The sequence below is a fragment of the Mixophyes fleayi genome, chromosome 3 (genome assembly GCF_038048845.1).
Source record: "Mixophyes fleayi isolate aMixFle1 chromosome 3, aMixFle1.hap1, whole genome shotgun sequence".
Lineage (NCBI taxonomy): Eukaryota > Metazoa > Chordata > Amphibia > Anura > Limnodynastidae > Mixophyes > Mixophyes fleayi.
In genome coordinates, this window is record NC_134404.1 from 269,969,804 (window position 1) to 269,988,551 (window position 18,748).

Here is an 18,748-nt window from a genome sequence, read left to right on the forward strand (position 1 = left end):
CAGTGCTCTGTAAAATTGATCAGCAGCTGCAGAGGAGTCTTTTATGGGGGTAACTATACAAGCAAATTGTGATGAAATAGGGTAGTACTGGACTGAGGACTTTTTATTTATCACCTGTTTTTCACAGTTTAATGTACTTTTTAATCCTTGGCCCAGTCTAAGTATATACAGAGCAGTGTATTGTGTGCATTGTTATTTCATGTTATTAATAGAGATGCTCGGGCTCAGTTTTCGGAAAACATAAACATAAATATAAATGTTGTATCAAAATGTATCATAGACTCAGATTGTGTGACGCTGCAGATACAATGTTGCAAATGCCTTAATGTTTTGCAAGCTTGAAGTGTCATTCCGATGTAGTATTGTAATCCTTTGTTAAGTGTATTCAGCCAAATAACTAATTCAGTCAAGCCATTCTATTGTACACACACACACACACACACACACACAGACTAGGGTCGATTTTGATAGCAGCCAATTAACCTACTAGTATGTTTTTGGAAAAATCAAGGTATCAGAGACAGTATGTCTAATAGTTAAATAATTTCAGTGTCCACTGATAGACCCCTGCGGAAAGGGGGGAGACCTGCTGAAAGGGGGGAGATTGATATACTTGACCCTGCTTCCTGTGTAGACAGCCAAGAAAATAACGAGAGCAGAATGCCAATAGAGGCTATTCTAGCTTAGAGGAACCTTGTGTACATGACATCAGTAAATAGGACTCTGGGCCGGGCATTGTAGTGCTGCCAAAGGAAACTCTATCAGGACAGGGTCTGTGTGAGTCAATATTTCAGGCTAGGTGACATAGTAACGGTTGAGCTAAATGGTACTGATAATACTGCGGGATGATACGATTTGAAAATATATTGAGATTAATACTTTGGAGTGCTGACTGCAAGAGACTGCTGGAGGATACACGCTACCATTTACCCTGCACCTTGTGAATGTCTTATGGTGTTTTGCTTTTATAATAAAGCCTTAGTTTGGATATATTCTGGTCTACCCTAGTGAGATAAATCCCACAAAGGATAACCACTATCGCAGCTAAGGGTGGTTTCCTCACACAAATTCACTCAAATAAGCTGAACACTAACTGATTCCACTCTGTACTGTAGCAAACACTTTAATCAATTTAATTGGAAGATATTAACACATGTTTTCTATATTATCTACCTAGAGGTTACAAATGGTAAAGATATATTTGATAAAGAAGATTATTTTCCAGCTACGGACCTTTGGAGAAATATACATTTACCTACTTGAAGTTAACAGTGGTAAAACATGTCTTTCTTGAGAGGTCTCCTCTCAACTGTATGTGGATAGTAAATTAGCCTGTGAGTCTGGTCAAGTGGGTTTTTGGTCATCTAAAACATTTGTTTATTTGAAGCATGAATGCATTTTATTGAAATTTAGAAATATTATAGGTCACTGCCGTACTATTCAAGTTACATATCACTCTCTTGACTCTCTAAGCAATGTTGTCATAAAAAAAAAAATATTTCCCAACATCCATTGCTGGGAAAATATGCTGACCTGAGAGGTGTCTGTGACACATACAAATTTAAAGTATTTCTTAATTTAATATTTCTCCCTTTGAAGATAAAAATTAATATATTACTTTCTAGCAATGCTTCCCATTTTGAAACATTTCCATGCTGATTGTCTTTTGCTATTTTTCCAATCTTTTTCAAGTTTCTATTTTTATTAGATACACTCATAGTAATTATAGCACTCATTACAGTATATACACATTTTATAATATACCATCCAAAAATTACAACAAACAAGTTTGATCACACATAGCTTAAAAGAAAACATGCAAATATTGCAACGTTAGTCTGTTTTTATAAAAGAAAGTAAAACAACGTTTTTATCATTTTTATATTGGATACATAAAATACATATAAAAATATAAATAGTGTCAAAGAGGCTTATTTTATAGTACTAAGATGCATTGTGTATATTTAAAACAAGTTTGATGCAGCTTATATTGTACAACAGTGACCTTTAGAGAAATTAATTTTCCATTTTACTTCAGATGCTGAAAACTGAGAAAACTGCTTTCTCATTAATTTAATATAAAATATGATGTGTTGGGATGGGACGCTAAGTTTTGTCAAGTGTGGAGCTAAATACTATTAGTATGGAAATGTTGTGGTGTTTTGGCAATATGCTAGTTGTAGTCAAACAATGGGATAACAAACATAAAAGACACATATAAGTGAACATGAATACATAAAAAAGACAAATCCCTCACTAAGCACCTTTATGTAATGCAAACAAATATCAATAGACAATAAAGATCAGTTACAAATATGCAATCAGAGGCAAACTGGGCTGGGGGGCAGGGGTGCTTATGCCCCCTGGGACGTCCCATAGTGGGCTACCTTGGGCTGGGTCATTGAGCGACCTGCAATTTTTTTCCCTTTAAAATAGGCTGCTGAGTCGAGACTTGCTCCCCACGGGCTAAAATTTTCCAGCTCTCCCCTGTATGCAATATATGCACATCCCACAGTGTATATAACAGTGCCTGTTGTTGCATATATACAGTACATCCAGCTTTGAGCAATGCACATAAATTTTGAATGTGCATTTGGCATCATCTAGGTGGCGCAAAATTTAGCATCTTCTGATGGGAAAAAATTCAGAAATAAATACAGCACTAATGTTAAATCTGAGCTGCCAGTGTGAACATTAGCAATTTATTTATTTTGCATTTTGCGTTTTGGTGTGAGGATTAGAAAAATGTATATAATTGTTAAAACTGCTGTGTCATACTAACTGATTAGAGAAGCATATTAATGTTTTTTTCCTCTTCCTTTCTACAATTGTGCATGCCTCGCAACTGTCCCGATTTCAGTGGGGCAGTCCCGCTGTCCAGCCTGGGCACAAGTGTGTCCCGCAGGTGAGACCTTTAGGAAAAGGAAAATTTCTAATGGGCAGTCTAGTGCTTTACAATGCTATGCAGTCCACTGTCATCTCTGTGTCCCAGCAGGATTTGCATATTTCATAACTAACCTTTAATGTGCATGAGAATAAAACCATAGTGATAATTCCCTTCAGAATAAAATCCAAGTGACAGACCATGGCTAATTCCAAGTGAGGCTTATGATATGGAACTATTAGCAAGAATACACATATTTGTGGATTTTACTGAAGCAACTTTTAACCAAATATAAGATTATCACATAGATGTCTGAGACATTTAAGTAAGTAATGTCACTGTAGGTAGAGAGAACAATAAAATATTTCAATACAATGCAAATATTTAGGTGAAATACAAATGTTCAAATATGCAGCTGTTACAAGCAGTATGATGATAATTGTCAATCTCCATGTCAGTGCATATTTGACATAGTAAGTATGCACTGCACAATCTGTATAATGAATCAAATATTGACTCAACATAGGTTTAGCTCAAAGCATTTTAAAAAATTGTACTTTTGAAAAATGATTATATTTTCTATAATGATTGCTTTAAATGGAACTAATATAACATGACATAATATGTGAGTACTTAACAATGACACAAGACTAATGGAACTACTTAACTTTAATTTATTGCACTACAGTAGCAATCAGAAATGGCAGAGATGGAGCAGATTTTAGTGTACCTGTTAGTTTGATTAAAAAAAAATGTGCACCCAAGGAGTTCAGGATATTAAGTCCGCTCATGCACACTTGCTTTGTTCACTAGCAGACTTCAGTTCAGTTCAGCTAAGATATGTAGTGTGCACACATTTCTGTCTGGTCACCTCTTAGGACGACACAAAATCAAGCTCACTAATCTCTACTCCATCTGTATTCTTATGTACATCAGAAATGAATCAAACTACTTAATCCAATAACAATCCAGTGATCATATTCAAGAGTCAGGGAAAGCCTTAATAATACTTTCATAAGCAGGTGGTGGTGTATGAGTTGATTGACCAAGACGTAGGCTGTTACTTGACCAGTGGAAGTCAGGGCGGCCAAGGTTGCCAGTGTTGTTGATTGTTGGTGAAGTGCTATTGGCACGTGGTAGAGTAACAAGTTGACTGTCAGCTTCAACTGTTAGGGGAGGAGATTGCAAGAATGGATGGAATGTAGATGCTCTGAAGCTAGGTTTCCGAGTGAATGGGTCAGGTTGCTCTTGTGAAGTCTGCCTTTGGAACGTCAGACTGGCCAAGCTGAGGTTGCTCCGACGCTCACAGCTGCTGTTTCGATAGAACCCAGACCTATTTAATGCATGGTTGTGAGAAGATGTTCTAGGGCGGCGACTTGATGAATTGGTCATTCTTGGGGAAATAGCTGCACTGGCTCGACGGCGGGATAAGCATGTCACCAGAATCCATATTATACCTCCAATCACCAATCCAATGACAACAGAGACAGTAAATGACAATATCACACCACCTGTTTTAAAATAGACAAGTTAACATTAGAAATATAGCTGGACAAGACAATGAAAAGAAAAAAGACAATAAACAAAAGCTAAAATTGAACATATAAAATAATTTAAATTAAGTCCAATATTGAAAAATGCAAATGCTCAGAATTGATTAGATTTGTTTATCTCAAATCATTTTTTATTATTATTATTACTATTATTATTATTATTATTATTATTAGTTGGTTTATACATCCAAGGTAGACTAGATAAATTTGACATGAAATCAAAGGTTAGGAAGATGTCTTTACAGAAGTAGGAAATATTTAAAATGTAACCTTGTTTTAGCATTATCTGATTATTATCTGGGGCAGCACGGTGGCTAAGTGGTTAGCACTTCTGCCTCACAGCGCTGGGGTCATGAGTTCAATTCCCGACCATGACCTTATCTGTGTGGAGTTTGCGTGGGTTTCCTCCGGGTGCTCCGGTTTCTTCCCACACTCCAAAAACATACTAGTAGGTTAATTGGCTGCTATAAAAAATATACCCTAGTCTGTCTGTGTGTGTGTATGTTAGGGAATTCAGACTATAAGCTCTAATGGGGCAGGGACTGATGTGAGTGAGTTCTCTGTACAGCGCTGCGGAATCAGTGGCGCTATATAAATAAATGGGGATGATGATGATTATGATAGTTATCTGTATATGTGTTCTATTTACATAGTACCAACAGTGCATATGTTACTTTTAGAAATTACGAGTTTCTTGTGCAAACTGTATATTTACATTTAATTAACACCAACAGGTAAGTAGTGCAGTGGTGCCAAAGGTACATACAAACTGTGCAGTATTCATAAATTATACAATTCAGAGCTACAGTGTCCAATAAAAAGACATGGGAGAATGGGCTGAATTTAGCCCCCACAGGAGTCTCCTAGTGTCTCCCTGCTATGTCCTTTATCATACCTATAAGACTTCAAAACATTAGAAAGTGCAGTGGGCATTAAGAAGTGACCCCTTTGTTTATCTTATCTTCTTATAGAAAATGTTTTATGGTTTAATAAACACTTTTACATACATGTTGCTATTATTTCTTCCTACTGTACAAAAGTAACAATGTTGTTAGGTTTTGTAGTGCTTTCAGTAGATAGCCATAAAACATCTCTACCCTAAATTTTATTCCCACTGGTCACCATAATACAATCTTTAAAACTCTTAGATGCCATCCAATCAGGTCAATGTCAGAAGTGGTCACTTGGCAGCTCTGTTGAGGTTAGCAGATGCATTAATCATAAAAAGCTATGTAAATCATACATGTAAGTACTGTTTTAGGAATAATGGGGTCCCTTTTGACTCCCCAAACAATCATCATAGAAGAGACAGGAGAGTCTCCAACAGGAAATTGATACATGAGAATAGGTATGAATGCCTACATGATTTGGATGCACCCAGACAATTTCAGCATATACTGTATATGAACGTAAAGGTGCTAAATCTAAAACGTCAAAAATTCAAGAGAGAGGCACCATTACCACAGATAAGTCTCATAATGATAAGTATAGCACCTTTTTTTAGGACAGGGTCTATCATCATCCATCTATGTGCAAAGAGCTCGGTCCAAAATAATACAAACACTCAAAAGAAACAGAGACCTCAAGTCAGAGGATGCACAGGAGGAGTTACAAAATTGTTAGAAAAATGTAAGACTACTATAAGTAAAAAAGAAGTCTTTCATTTATCTTCCAGGGTCCTCACCTCTAATGAGATGAGGCTCATCTAAAAAGGCTTAAAATGTGCACCGGCTACCAGAACCAACTTGTTTGATTTATTTGTTGATCTCAGCAAGTATGTTAGGACACTTAGTAGAAAAATATATTTTGCTTGAAAGGCTATAAAAAGACAAATTATACAGGTTTACACATAGTCCTTAATGGTGAGGATGAAAAAGCATTTGAGGAGTTAGAATCATTGTTATTGGAATCAATAGATCCCAAATCATTGCAGGCTACTGAGGATTTTGGCATCAAAAATTATGGCACAGCAAGATTCTTAAAAAATTGTTTCAATTTCAATCCATTGCAGCATAGAGGACCATTTGTAGAAAGCTGTTATAAAAGCACAATGGAAGACTTCCATATCCTGTGTGAGAAAGTAGATAAAAAAATTATTAAAGGGATAATCTGACTATGAGTGAGAGAAAAGCATTCAAAGTCGTATGCCTGATGAAACATTGATCATCAAGACAGGGGATAAGGGAGGTGGCTTGAGGATCCAAAATGTGATGAACTATCAAGTGGAGGCTCTATGACAGTTGAGTGATATGAATTTTTATAAAAAACTGGAATCTGAATCCAATCCCCAATACCAGCGTAAACTGAGATCTATGTTGGATACAGCCCTTACTGACAATGTAATTACTAAGGACACTTTACATTTTTTATATATATATTATATCCGGTTGCACCCACTTTTTATCAGTTATCAAAGATTCACAAGACACTAATTGCACAAGACCAATTATTTCGGGAGTGGGTTCCCTCAAGTACATTCACACAAAGCTAGTTTTCTTTGTTGAGATCATATATTAAGGACACAACTAATTTTCTTGATTTGATTAATACGGTGGACTGGAAAAAGTCATACCGTTTTATGACTTGCACCGTAGAAGCACTGTATTCCAACATACCTCCAAATCGAGGTCTGGAAGCAGTTGCCTTGTTAAAGCAGGTATGTGAAATGCGCGTTGGCGTTTGCCTCGCTATGCTTTATTATAATAGATCCTTTCATTTTTAGTCCTAGATAACAGTATCCAGCGGCACTACCCCTGGTATATCCAGGACGTGAACCACTTAGAGTAGCGTACCTTTCTCTATTTTTTATCATAGTGTAGGCTACTCATTGATTCAGGAGTAATAGTATCATAGCATTTCACTAGGAAGGGGACAAGCCTTTTACTAAGTTCAATTTCCATGCAGAGGCTTGTATTTGTATAGAGCCGTCTGAATCTGGTGTACTGTATTTCTCAATGGCTTTTTTCTCTTTCACCTAGTAGATTTTCAGATACAGTATTGATTTTTATGTCAAGTTATAATTAGCTATTGTTATATCATATCAAATAAAAGAGATTATAGAATCTTTATTGAGAGATTAACAATTTAGGATCTTATAATAATTTACTATTGTGATTACTGATTCAGTACTAAAATATACTTAGCATAGCGAGGCGGGGCAACAGCAGCTGCCAATTTTAATCACTCATTTTGCACTTTTTGCACTGTTCATTTTCGTTTTTAAATATTTTGCCACTGGTGGCTTATTTAGGGAACATTTTAATATATATCTAATAAAGTATTTTATTTTAAAATATTACTCTATCACTCAAAGACTGTCCCTAGTTACAGTCCATGCTTTCTTTCTTTTTCTTTCACCAATGCTCCAGTTTCCTCCCACATTCCAAAAACATACTGGTAGGTTAATTGGCTGCTATCAAATTGACCCTAGTCTCTCTCTCTCTTTCTGTTTGTGTGCGTGTTTATGTTAGGGAATTTAGACTGTAAGCTCCAATGGGGCAGGGACTGATGTGAGTTCTTTGTACAGAGCTGCGGAATTAGTGGCATTATATAAATAGATGATGATGATAATGATGAAGTTTATTTTAGAACAGAATTAATTTTGTTTTTAACACACAATTTTATTTATAAGCACTAGGACTGCCATGGGAACCAGGTTCACCCCTAGCTATGCAAACCTCTATATGGGCCTCTTTGAAGAACTCTACATATGATGTTCGACATTCAGGGTGAGCCTGCTTCTCAATGGCAGGTACATATATAATTTATTTTTTGTTTGGGATGGTGATGAGGATGCTATACAATTATTTTTATCCCATTTAAATCACAATGATTTTGGTATTAGGTTCACTGGTCATCAAGATGATGCACTTGTTAATTTTTGGGATGTTACATTGTCAGTGAGGTAGAACAAGATTATCTCTGAGACATACACAAAAAGTGTAGATATGTTTAATTACCTTCACTATAAAAGTAGCTATGCACAGAAATGGAAGTACAACATTCCCAAGGTTCAGTTCCTTCATGTTTGGAGGAACTGTTCCCTGGTGGAAGACTTTAATAGACAAGTTAGTGTGCTATGCCAGTCACTTTTGGGACAGGGATAGCCAAAATTACTTGATAGTGCATTACAGGAGGTAGACTTCATTAATCAAAAATATGTAGTGATTCATAGAGTTAAAGGTGAAAAGGAGACAGATGATAGGTATATGGTGTTCGTAACTCAGTATGATTCATATGCATCAAATATCAGAAGAATTATTAAAAAGAACTTTGCTATATTGGAACATGATGATTTATTAAGTACCACTAGAAATAGAGACAAGAATATTGTTTTTAGAAGATCCAGAAAGCTGAAAGAAAAACTAGCCCCTAGTTTCTTTAAGAACAAGATGGGGATTAAAGATACTATGAGGAATTAAAAAGTACTTTGAATAACTGTGCTAATTGGTTAGGTTTGTGACCTAATGGGTATTATAAATGCGGACGAAACCATTGTTTAACATGCAAGTTTACAGATCATAAGAGCCATGAATTTTCTTCCTTTGTCTCTAAAGAACACTTTCCAATAAAAAAACATTTTAGATTGTTGCTCTAGTTACATAATAAACCTCATAAACTATGGTTATGGAATTCAATATGTATTTTTTTTAGCTCTATAGGGATTATAATAAATAATTTAATATGCAAAATATAATTTGACTATTAATTTTATGAGATAATAGATATTATAAAAATAAAAATATAAAAATAGATAGAAATAATAAGATATTATTATTATTATTATTTTTATGTTTTGGGCAATTACTTAATATATTATTGTCCCAATACATGATTGGTCCATATATGCCCACTCTGAACAAATGTTGCTGTTGTTGTCATACTTGATATATATACAATTATAACATCATTGAATTATAAGGAAGTTTTTTTTTTAAAAAAAAAAAAATCATATTTGCAATTCTACATATTATAAGGTGTATTTAAACTAGATCAATAATATATGTGATCAGTTTTATTTGATTACTGTATCAGAATTTGAGCTTCAGCAATACGAAATCGTCTTTTAAAGCAGTTAATGTTTACATGCCATCTAATTGGCTCACGTCTGAACAGTACAAGGCGGTTGCCTAGAAACAAAGTTTCTGTTTATAGGCAAATGATTGGCCACAATATTTTATTGATGGATCTATAAAAGGGTGCCTTGACCACTAGAATCTTACCTCTGAAGAAACCACCCATAGAATGTCAACAATCACAGTCGACATTTTCAAGCTGTCCCCAGAATAGAAGTGTCAGCATTTAGCTTCCCAACATTTTCATGTCAACAGGATAACTGCTGACATTTCCAGTGTTGCAAATTTAGTACCCAACCCAGATAATAGCATGTAAATTGCTGTAGATTTACTGGAGGCTATGTGTGCTATGATATGTGTGCAGGGCCAGTAAATTCTATAGAGACAGAGGGCAAAATACTAATATGGTTGGATTTGTTTAATCTAATCTTTGATATAAGATTACATAATATGCACAGTACTCAGTTATTTTAGTGGAGTTTGCTCTTTTAGCTGTCATTTAAACAAGACTTGAGCTGTAGCTGTTATCACTTCGGTGGTTTAGCATTTTACTATTTATATACAATGTTGTGACTGCTTTCTTCTTTGGGGTAGCATCACACCCATTTATCCATAGGCGATTTTACTCAGAGCAGAAAATAGTCTGGTCTCTACTAATATTATTTGTAGATCATAGGTATTAAAAGAGTTAAGTGCCATGTTATAAAATTATAGGTACATCTGAACGAGGTCACCTTTTCGTGATAGATGAGCAATTCACATTTTTAATAAGTATTTTTATTTATTCTAGAATTTAAAATATGGTTTAACATATATTTGATATCTATCTATCTATATACAGCGTCTATATATATATATATATATATATATATATATATAATTTATTTTTTCAGGCAAAAAACATAGTTTAATGCTTCGGTAATGGTTTTTTCACAAAAACAAAAGCAAGGAAATTCGGTGTTAGAGTTTGAAACTACCCACCCATCCTTCAGCACCACAAACATACAAGTAGGGGAGAATATCAAGCCAATACAACCAATGACAGAAAAACAACTGTCGAAATGTACAACGAGATATTCCCACCCACCTTATCAGGTACTGTGTGCTCAGTAGACATCGACATAAACACTGATGCCATGCACACCAAACGTACATATCAGGGATTGCAGATGCACAGAATGTACCACACTTAGAAGTTGCATGGCCTTACCTAACATTGCCCTACAATTTACTACTTGCCCTACAGTCTATTAAAAAATAAATATGTTCTATTCTGAAGATCTGATGAAAGTACAACTTTCTTTCTTGTGTTTCTGATCCTTTATTCCCTATAGTAGTACTCCTCAGCTAAAGAACAGAAGAAAACTACATACACAGTTGACCTCATGTATACACAACCTTCCACTGTTAGTCACTAGAGCTTCTTTGTACTAAAGAACCCCAGTGATATAACTCGATGAGGACTAGAAGAAGACTAGAAAAACTATGATTCTGTTGTGGAGAATGCCCCCCTCACATCCTGCAACACTTCTATGGGGAAACGCCTCTATGGGGTGCGAGGAAAAATGAGCGGAGTTTCCAGCCATTAAATCTACATGACGTGTCTCCGTTAGCATTCCAGAGACCCCGCATGAAGAATTGAATCTCCTCCATGGTGTGTACAATTAACATACTTTTCACCTCAGTAGAATCACAGCCAGAAGTATCTCCCAAACCCAAATATTAGGGATTACCATGACCAGCACTACCATTTGTCAAACCTAGGTGGTTGCTTAGGGCACCTAAAACACTGAAAGAATGACAAAATGTAACTCATCCGAAGATTTTAATGTTCCTGCAGCCCCCCCACACGGAGGACTGTTTACTGACATGTCAGTCTTAAGTTTGGAGTGAGGAGCTTAGTTATGATGTCACAGCCAACCACCACACTCTCAATCTGAGGAGTCAACTATACCCTACCTCCTGCCTTTTAAGGTAAGAAACAGTGGGATTGGGGGAGCCATTTCCAATGGTAGGATGGGGTTTCTGAATGGGGAGGGCACCGCCAGCTGCCAGGGCTTGCACAGACACTGGGTACTACAACATAATTTGTAGACCAACAATGAAAAGTGAAGTTGCATTCAGTAGGGCTGCCATCGGTCCTTACAATAAGTACATCTACGTTAATAGTTTAGTGGGATTTAGGGTTGTCTACGGATCGATTTCTATTCAAACTCAAAATCCCATTCTCACTTTGCAACCAAATTTATCTTAAATATTTTTGAGGGTTGTTTACTGCAACTATCTTACGCAAGCAGCCCAGATCCCAGACTTTGAATAAGGCCCTGGGCTCCTAGAGAGCTCCAAATGTAAATTCCAATAATGTTACTGGTGGTGGATATGTGACAGAACCAGGACCGTTTGATAAAGGAAATAGAAAAAACCTACGTTTGCGGTACTGTCAATCTTTTATTAAAAAAATTTGCAAAGCTTCCATACAAATGTGTGTGACATATAGAGACGATATCCTAAATGTAAAAAATAGGCCTATTAAACCGGCCTCCCCCTATCCCATTTCGCCCCCTTTCGCTCTATTATTAACGCAGCTGTGATACTTGTCTTTCTTTCACGCCAGTCTTCCTCTTCCTCCCCGCTCTGCCTTGCCTTACACTTGCTCCCTTTCTCCTACAGAATCCACTTTAAATTCATTACTGTCACCTACAAGGCCCTCTCCTTTTCCACTGCCCCATATATCTCTAACCTCTTCTCCATCCACACTCCTGCCCGTTCCCTGCGTTTGGCCAATGACCATCGCTTTTCCTCTGCACTGATCACCTCATCCCATGCCAGGATTCAAGACTTCTCCCGTGCTGCCCCCCTCCACTGGAACGACCTCCCTCGCTCCATCCATCTGTCCCCTAATCTTAGCACCTTCAAACAAGCTCTCACAGCCCATCTGTTTCTTAAGACTTACCAGCCATCCAGATAACTTTCTCTTGACCTCCCACTTCCCTGTCTTCTCTTGCGCTTGATCCCCTCTATTGACTCTTTTCGTGCCTGCTGTCTGTTTTCCCTCCCTTTAGGATGTAAGCTCTTACAAGCAAGGCCCTATTCCCTCCTGTCTCTCTACCTAGTCATCTGCTCCAACGTCACTATACTAGCTTTATTTGGAGTTTTGAAGACCTGGCATTATCTGTCTAGTGTTCTGTACTGTATTACTTGTTTATTGCCCACTGACTGTATTCTGTATGGCACTGAGGAAATCTTGTGGCACCCTATAAATAAAGGTTATTATTATTATTATTATTATTATTATTATTATTATTAATAATAATAATAATAATAATAATAATAATAATAATAATATTAAATCCATAGCTATTGTGACCGTGTGAGGGGATTGGATACCATCTCCTGTTGTAAATGGAGGTAAACAGCAGCAATGATATCACACAACTCCAGGGATTTTAGTACAACTAGCCTCAGCCAGGTTTATTAAGCAACAAAAATAAAAGATAACTTCAAAATAAAGACCTTGCCGTCTGGCTCTAACTAAACATATGTCAAGTCTGACTACCAAACTAAAGAAAAGAAAAAAGCAGTGCAATATGGTTCAGTCACAGGCAAAGTAGTAAAGTTTCTTCTCACTGAGACCCACCAGCCTCTGTCCCCAGGCAGAGACAGAGACTGTGCTGAGAAGCAGCTTTTTACCTGCACCGCTCAGGTGCACCTCCTAATTATCAGTAGGTTAGCAGATCACCTGAAAGACCCAGCTACAGGCCTAATGGATGGAACCCACCCTACTCTTTCCATCCATAAACCCCTTTTCCATTTTTCCACAAGCCTTTAGTTTTGCAGCAACTCACAGCTACTAAAAACACATGTTCTCCTTGGATTTTAAAAGCAGTATGCTAGGAATGTAGGCGAAACATACCTGTTACAATACACTTCACCCTTGATTGTGTTACACTATATATCTTGAAAGAATAAAATTTGACAGATCAACAGATATGTGGGTCTTGATTGTGTATTCCAAATTTCAGGCAAATCTCTTGAATAGTTGCAAAGTTATTTACGGGCAAAATGTTAGATTTATGTAAATGCTAACATATTAGTTAATATATAGTTATTCGTTAATATACAGTTAATATTGAAGCATCTAATACATAGAGAAAATAAATACAATATATTGTAATTTTTTTTACTATGTATCTTTTTTCTATATGTATTTATTTTCTCTATGTACAAGGTATTTCAGTCTAAATTGATATGTGGCAGTTAGTGCTCTTTATGGCATGATATACACCTGATTGGTTTATTACTTTTAATTTAGTGCTATTAGAATATCTAGCATTGATTTGCTTAGTAAAATAACTGTTGTTTACGTCAACCTTATTTATTTAGGGGTCTATTTATGACCAATCATATTTTTGCTATGTTAGTTATTGCATTGATAAATGATATAATGTGCCTGTTTTATTAACTTTGTTCAGTCAGAACAGCAGCTCTTTATAGTAAAGTTATCGCAATTGTGATCACTTAACGTAAAGGTTACTTTGGCCAGTCAGAATTTATGATGGGGAAAGCACGAGGGAGCCAAAGATCTCTCCCCTGCGATGCTCCTCACTTAGACTGTAACGGCTAATGCCATCTTCAGATAACGTTAGTTGTCAGGGCCAAGTCGAATTTGTGAGCTTGACAAACACCAATTGGGACTGGATTTTCGAACAATGAGGCTGGGACTGCAGCAGATATCGGTCCTATAATCATAAATAGCCTTGATTCTAATTAATGCTGGGATTTTAACCTCTTCAGAGGTTGATAAATATGCCCCTTAATCTTTTATATTTATTATTTTACAACTTATAGATATTATCCCTTACGTTATTGTTTTATTATTGCCATGCTGTTTGTTGCTGCCATAGTTACTGATACCAGCTTACATTACGGCGCTGCAATACAAGTTTTGTTTACTGTTACTATGGTTACAAGGACCACTGTGCATTGCTTCTAGATGACACAGATGAATCGTATGTTGTTATCTAGTTACAGCTGCCCAGTACCACCCCACAAGGCAGCTGGTTGATACAGCTGCTGTCCTGTTGAGTATTTAAGGGTTAGCTGAATGCACTGCAAATTGCCTTGACAAAGTTCCGTACAGGATCTGTCTGCGAATGTTGGCTATGTTTCTGATTTGAATACAGGATTGTATTTTTTCTTTCCTCATTGTGCTTTGGCCTCTTGCTCTTTCTCTCTGTCTGAAAATGTTTAACCCACTTTTTGAATACTAGAGAGGACAGGAAAAAGCAAAATCACCTTGGTTTGAGCATTCATTGTGTCCCTTTATGGAATCATGTAATCCTTACATTCAGTCATGAAATGCATGCAAGTTGAGATATAACATTTAACTAGCCTGATCATATAACTGACTTACATCATAACAGCCTTTGTGAAGTCACTCATCTTTGGTGTACAAGTTACAGTTTGGTATAGAACAGTCAGTTATCACTTGAGTGTGAACTTTATACACACACATTGTTTATTTCTGTGATTGTGCCTGCTGATATGATATCTCACAGTCTAAGGTAAATGTATTTTAATCTTAAAGTTATATGAAAATAATGTTAGAATTAACACACATTTGTGATATATTTGAACATATAGTTTAACACCTTCATTCTAAAGGGAAAACGACAAAATAAATACGCTTATACTGTTCCAGTAATAATTATTAAGACCATCAGCAACCACATGCATCTCTTTACTTGGCAAAAAGAGGACATTCGAGTCAGTGGGACAGTGCAACAAATGATGAAGATTCAGCTAACCCATGGATTTCCTAAAGTATCTCAACCCACCAGGAATGCCTTCAGAATCTGAGGCCAGAGCCGTAACTTAGAATTCTAGCGCCTGGGGCGAGAAAGACAAAAGCCCCCCCCCCCCTAGCCCTCAATTTTAGCCAAATTAACCTAAAATATTCCTAAATTGCGCCACCCTTCAGCGTTGTGCCGTGGGCGGTCGTGCCTATTGCACAGTCCTAGTTACGGCCCTGTATGAGGCTGAGGGTTAGAGTCCCTTTTATCTTACTACGGAACCTCGATGCCCCACAATTCTGTAATGGAACCCGACTGACAGTGCATGGCTTGTAATCCCATGTTATAAAGGTCACCATACTAAGAGCCAAGGGGCAGTGTACTAAGTGCCAAGTGGCAGAGTGTCTCCATACCATGTATACAACTCCACCCAGTTACTAACCCTTAGATTTTCCCAGTAAGCTGTGTTTTGCCATCATCATCAACAAGGCTCAGGGGCTGTCCTACAAAGTGACTGTGATCTAATTGAGAAATTCATGTTTTTCATCCTGACCCCTTTTGTATATGTATATTTTTGTATATGTATTGTTCCTTGGTTTAGTACTACCTGTGATACTTTGTATGTACCTATTGAGGCTCACAGTCTTTAACTGTTGGAAGGCTATTGGCCTGCTCTCTTTATTATATAAGATACAGCTAATATTTTTTTACATAGCATACTAGACAAATAAACCATCTAAAGTTAAGCAAGTAAAAATATATTTTTAACACATATGTGTGCATAATTATGTATATTTTCTAGCATGTGTATATTGACTATGAATATATTTGTATCTGACTAGTTTGTTATTTTATTAATATCTGTCATGATCCATTTGAATATTCATTGCGATACATGCTGTAATGCTATTTCTCCTGATGAATATTGACATTGCTATATTTATACACCAAGGCAGGAACACGTAACAGGCCACCATTGCAATTACTTGGCATCTTCTGGTGGCCTATGGTGCCTAAACTGTTTCAATCTCATTGGTAGTGAGATAGATAATGAGGCACTTTAGGACCTATTGTAAACCTTGAAAAAGGATCCTAATGGTGAGAGAGAAATCCTTGATGGTTATATGGGATGAAATGGGATTAAGCTGCAAACTCTTGCACTGCCACTGGTCTGCTCTCTGATATTACAAAATAATTAGCCAAATAAGTCAATATTAATTATTAATTGGGAATGTATGCTACATAATGTTTACTATTTTCAATTCTACAGTGACCCTACTAGCTGAATTTTGTTAGGTGCTCAATAAACTACTCTCAGACACAAACATATGATAACTGACATGCTTGATATGGAATAACACCTATTGCAGCATAACAGTGTGTGTGTTATGATAAAATGGAAATACTTTTTTCAGTGCAGCAAAAATATACGTATTTCAGTTTCACCATTTAAAAAAGATAAATAAAAACTATAAAAAATGATCTATATAAAAATGATAGACATGATATAAAAGTTATATTACATCTACGTTTTCACTAGAAAATAAATAACATTCTAGACCCCTTTATTTACAAAAAGTTTCAGATTAAAAAAAAATATTTTTTACTGTAAAACATTTTTTTCAGAACACTTCACTGTGGTAAAATACTGCTGTGATTCTTAATAAACAGCTTTGCTCATGTAAAGGCCAGAGGTAAGCCCTTAGATGTACAATACAAAGAGTAATTAAGCCCATTTTTGGCAGCAAAAGTGCTCTTAGCCACCTTGATAAATAGAGCCCATGACCTCATATGATAACATGTAGCTTCATATTACACAATTTATCATCTATGTATCAATATATACTCACATGTTAATAAAAAGTATCATTTGCTACCATATAGCATCACATGCAACAATGTTGTCTAAATAATTCATTGTTTACATCAGGTTATTTAATATTTATGTATCCATTAAGTTACTGGGTCTTTTAGCAAGCTTACTGGTGGACGGTGCTAGCCATTACTCATTAGAATGCTCTCTGTATTGTATGGTGACCACTAAAATGTGCTATGTATGTAAATTGTTTATTAAGATACTATCTGTATTGTATATTAATCATTAAGATGTTCTCTGTATTCTATTGAGATCAATAGACTTGTATAATAAACACGAGAATGATCTCTGCTTTTTATTTTGGTCATTAGAATACTCTCTGCATTGTATAAAAGACACTAGAATGCCATCTGTATTATATCAAAGTCACATGAATGCTCTCTGTATAGTATAGAGTTCTCTAGAATGTTCTCCCTATCATATATTTTTTTTATTATGATGCTCTTTCTGTTGTATATTGGTTACTAGGATGCTCTCTGTATTTTATGTAGGTGACTAAAATGCTATCTGCATTTATAGAAGTCCCTAGAATAGTGACATGCTCCCAAAACATGGACCACCTGACTTGATCGGTCCTCAGTATAAGAAAAACGCATCAAACAGAGTGCCAAACATTGACAGACACAAGCAGAGCAAAACATTCTGTGTGGTATTATTATTTATACAGTCACCTCAACTAGGGAATATCTTATTTATTTTTTATGAATAGCCTCTGCAAGAAAATTGGATGTAAAGCTATTTAGCAAGTCATAGGCTTTTGGCTCACATACTGTTTCCATACAGTGCTGCTTGGGTAATGTGGTTTGTTCTGTGACCAGTGTGACATATAATAAAACATTTTATCTTAAAGAAATGTGCAGCATCACAGTCACTAGACTAGCTCAAACTCTCTGCTGTTTACATAATGTATGATTTACCCACTGCTGCTTCTGTGCTTGACGTCAAGTTGCATAGCATTTTACGACAATTCTTGACATACAATTGGATCCCGTATGTAAAATGGAGCAGGCTTGAATATCTTGTGCTATGAGACATATGATCTTACACATGAGTGATTTAATCATCTATGTATTAGATAAAGTTGTTTTAAAAATATTATCGCTATGCAAATAAACATCCTAGGTTACCCAATAAGCTATTACCCCAGGGTGTTACATGAGTAGAACTGTTATATTATTTTACATTTTCAGTTGAAAAATATTAGCAGACCATTAACAGTTATGTCTAATGTCACCTCCCATGTTTCATCAAGCTCTTATTCTGTATATTAGATAAATTAATTCACCAGTTTTTCTGAATCCATTATATGACCACAAGTGGAATATTATTAATATTATTGTCTACCTTGTTTATCATTTATGTGGATGCTTAAATAGCACAGATTTAAACAGGGGATAGCGTTCTCTGATTTTCATAGTAAATAGTTTGCTTTTTAAAAGGTAAGGCGTGCTGCGAAAGTCTCTTGCCGAGCAGTGTCTCTTATAGATTTCCCACACACCCTTTTTTCCATACAATGGTTTCTCTTTTACCATTATGTCACTCAAGACTTTGTTAACTATGGTGCAATA

General features: G+C 36.1%; 1 protein-coding gene across 1 annotated transcript in view; it reads right to left on the bottom strand.

The window, feature by feature from the left end:
• Nucleotides 1-1,107: 1,107 nt before the first annotated feature.
• MYCT1 (MYC target 1) overlaps nucleotides 1,108-18,748 on the bottom strand; it is a 36,816-nt gene continuing 19,175 nt past the window's right edge. The window contains exon 2 of the mRNA XM_075203579.1: nucleotides 1,108-4,395. Within this exon, the coding sequence (XP_075059680.1) occupies nucleotides 3,866-4,395 (530 nt within the window). The 3' untranslated portion in view covers nucleotides 1,108-3,865. The remainder of the gene's footprint in view (nucleotides 4,396-18,748) is intronic.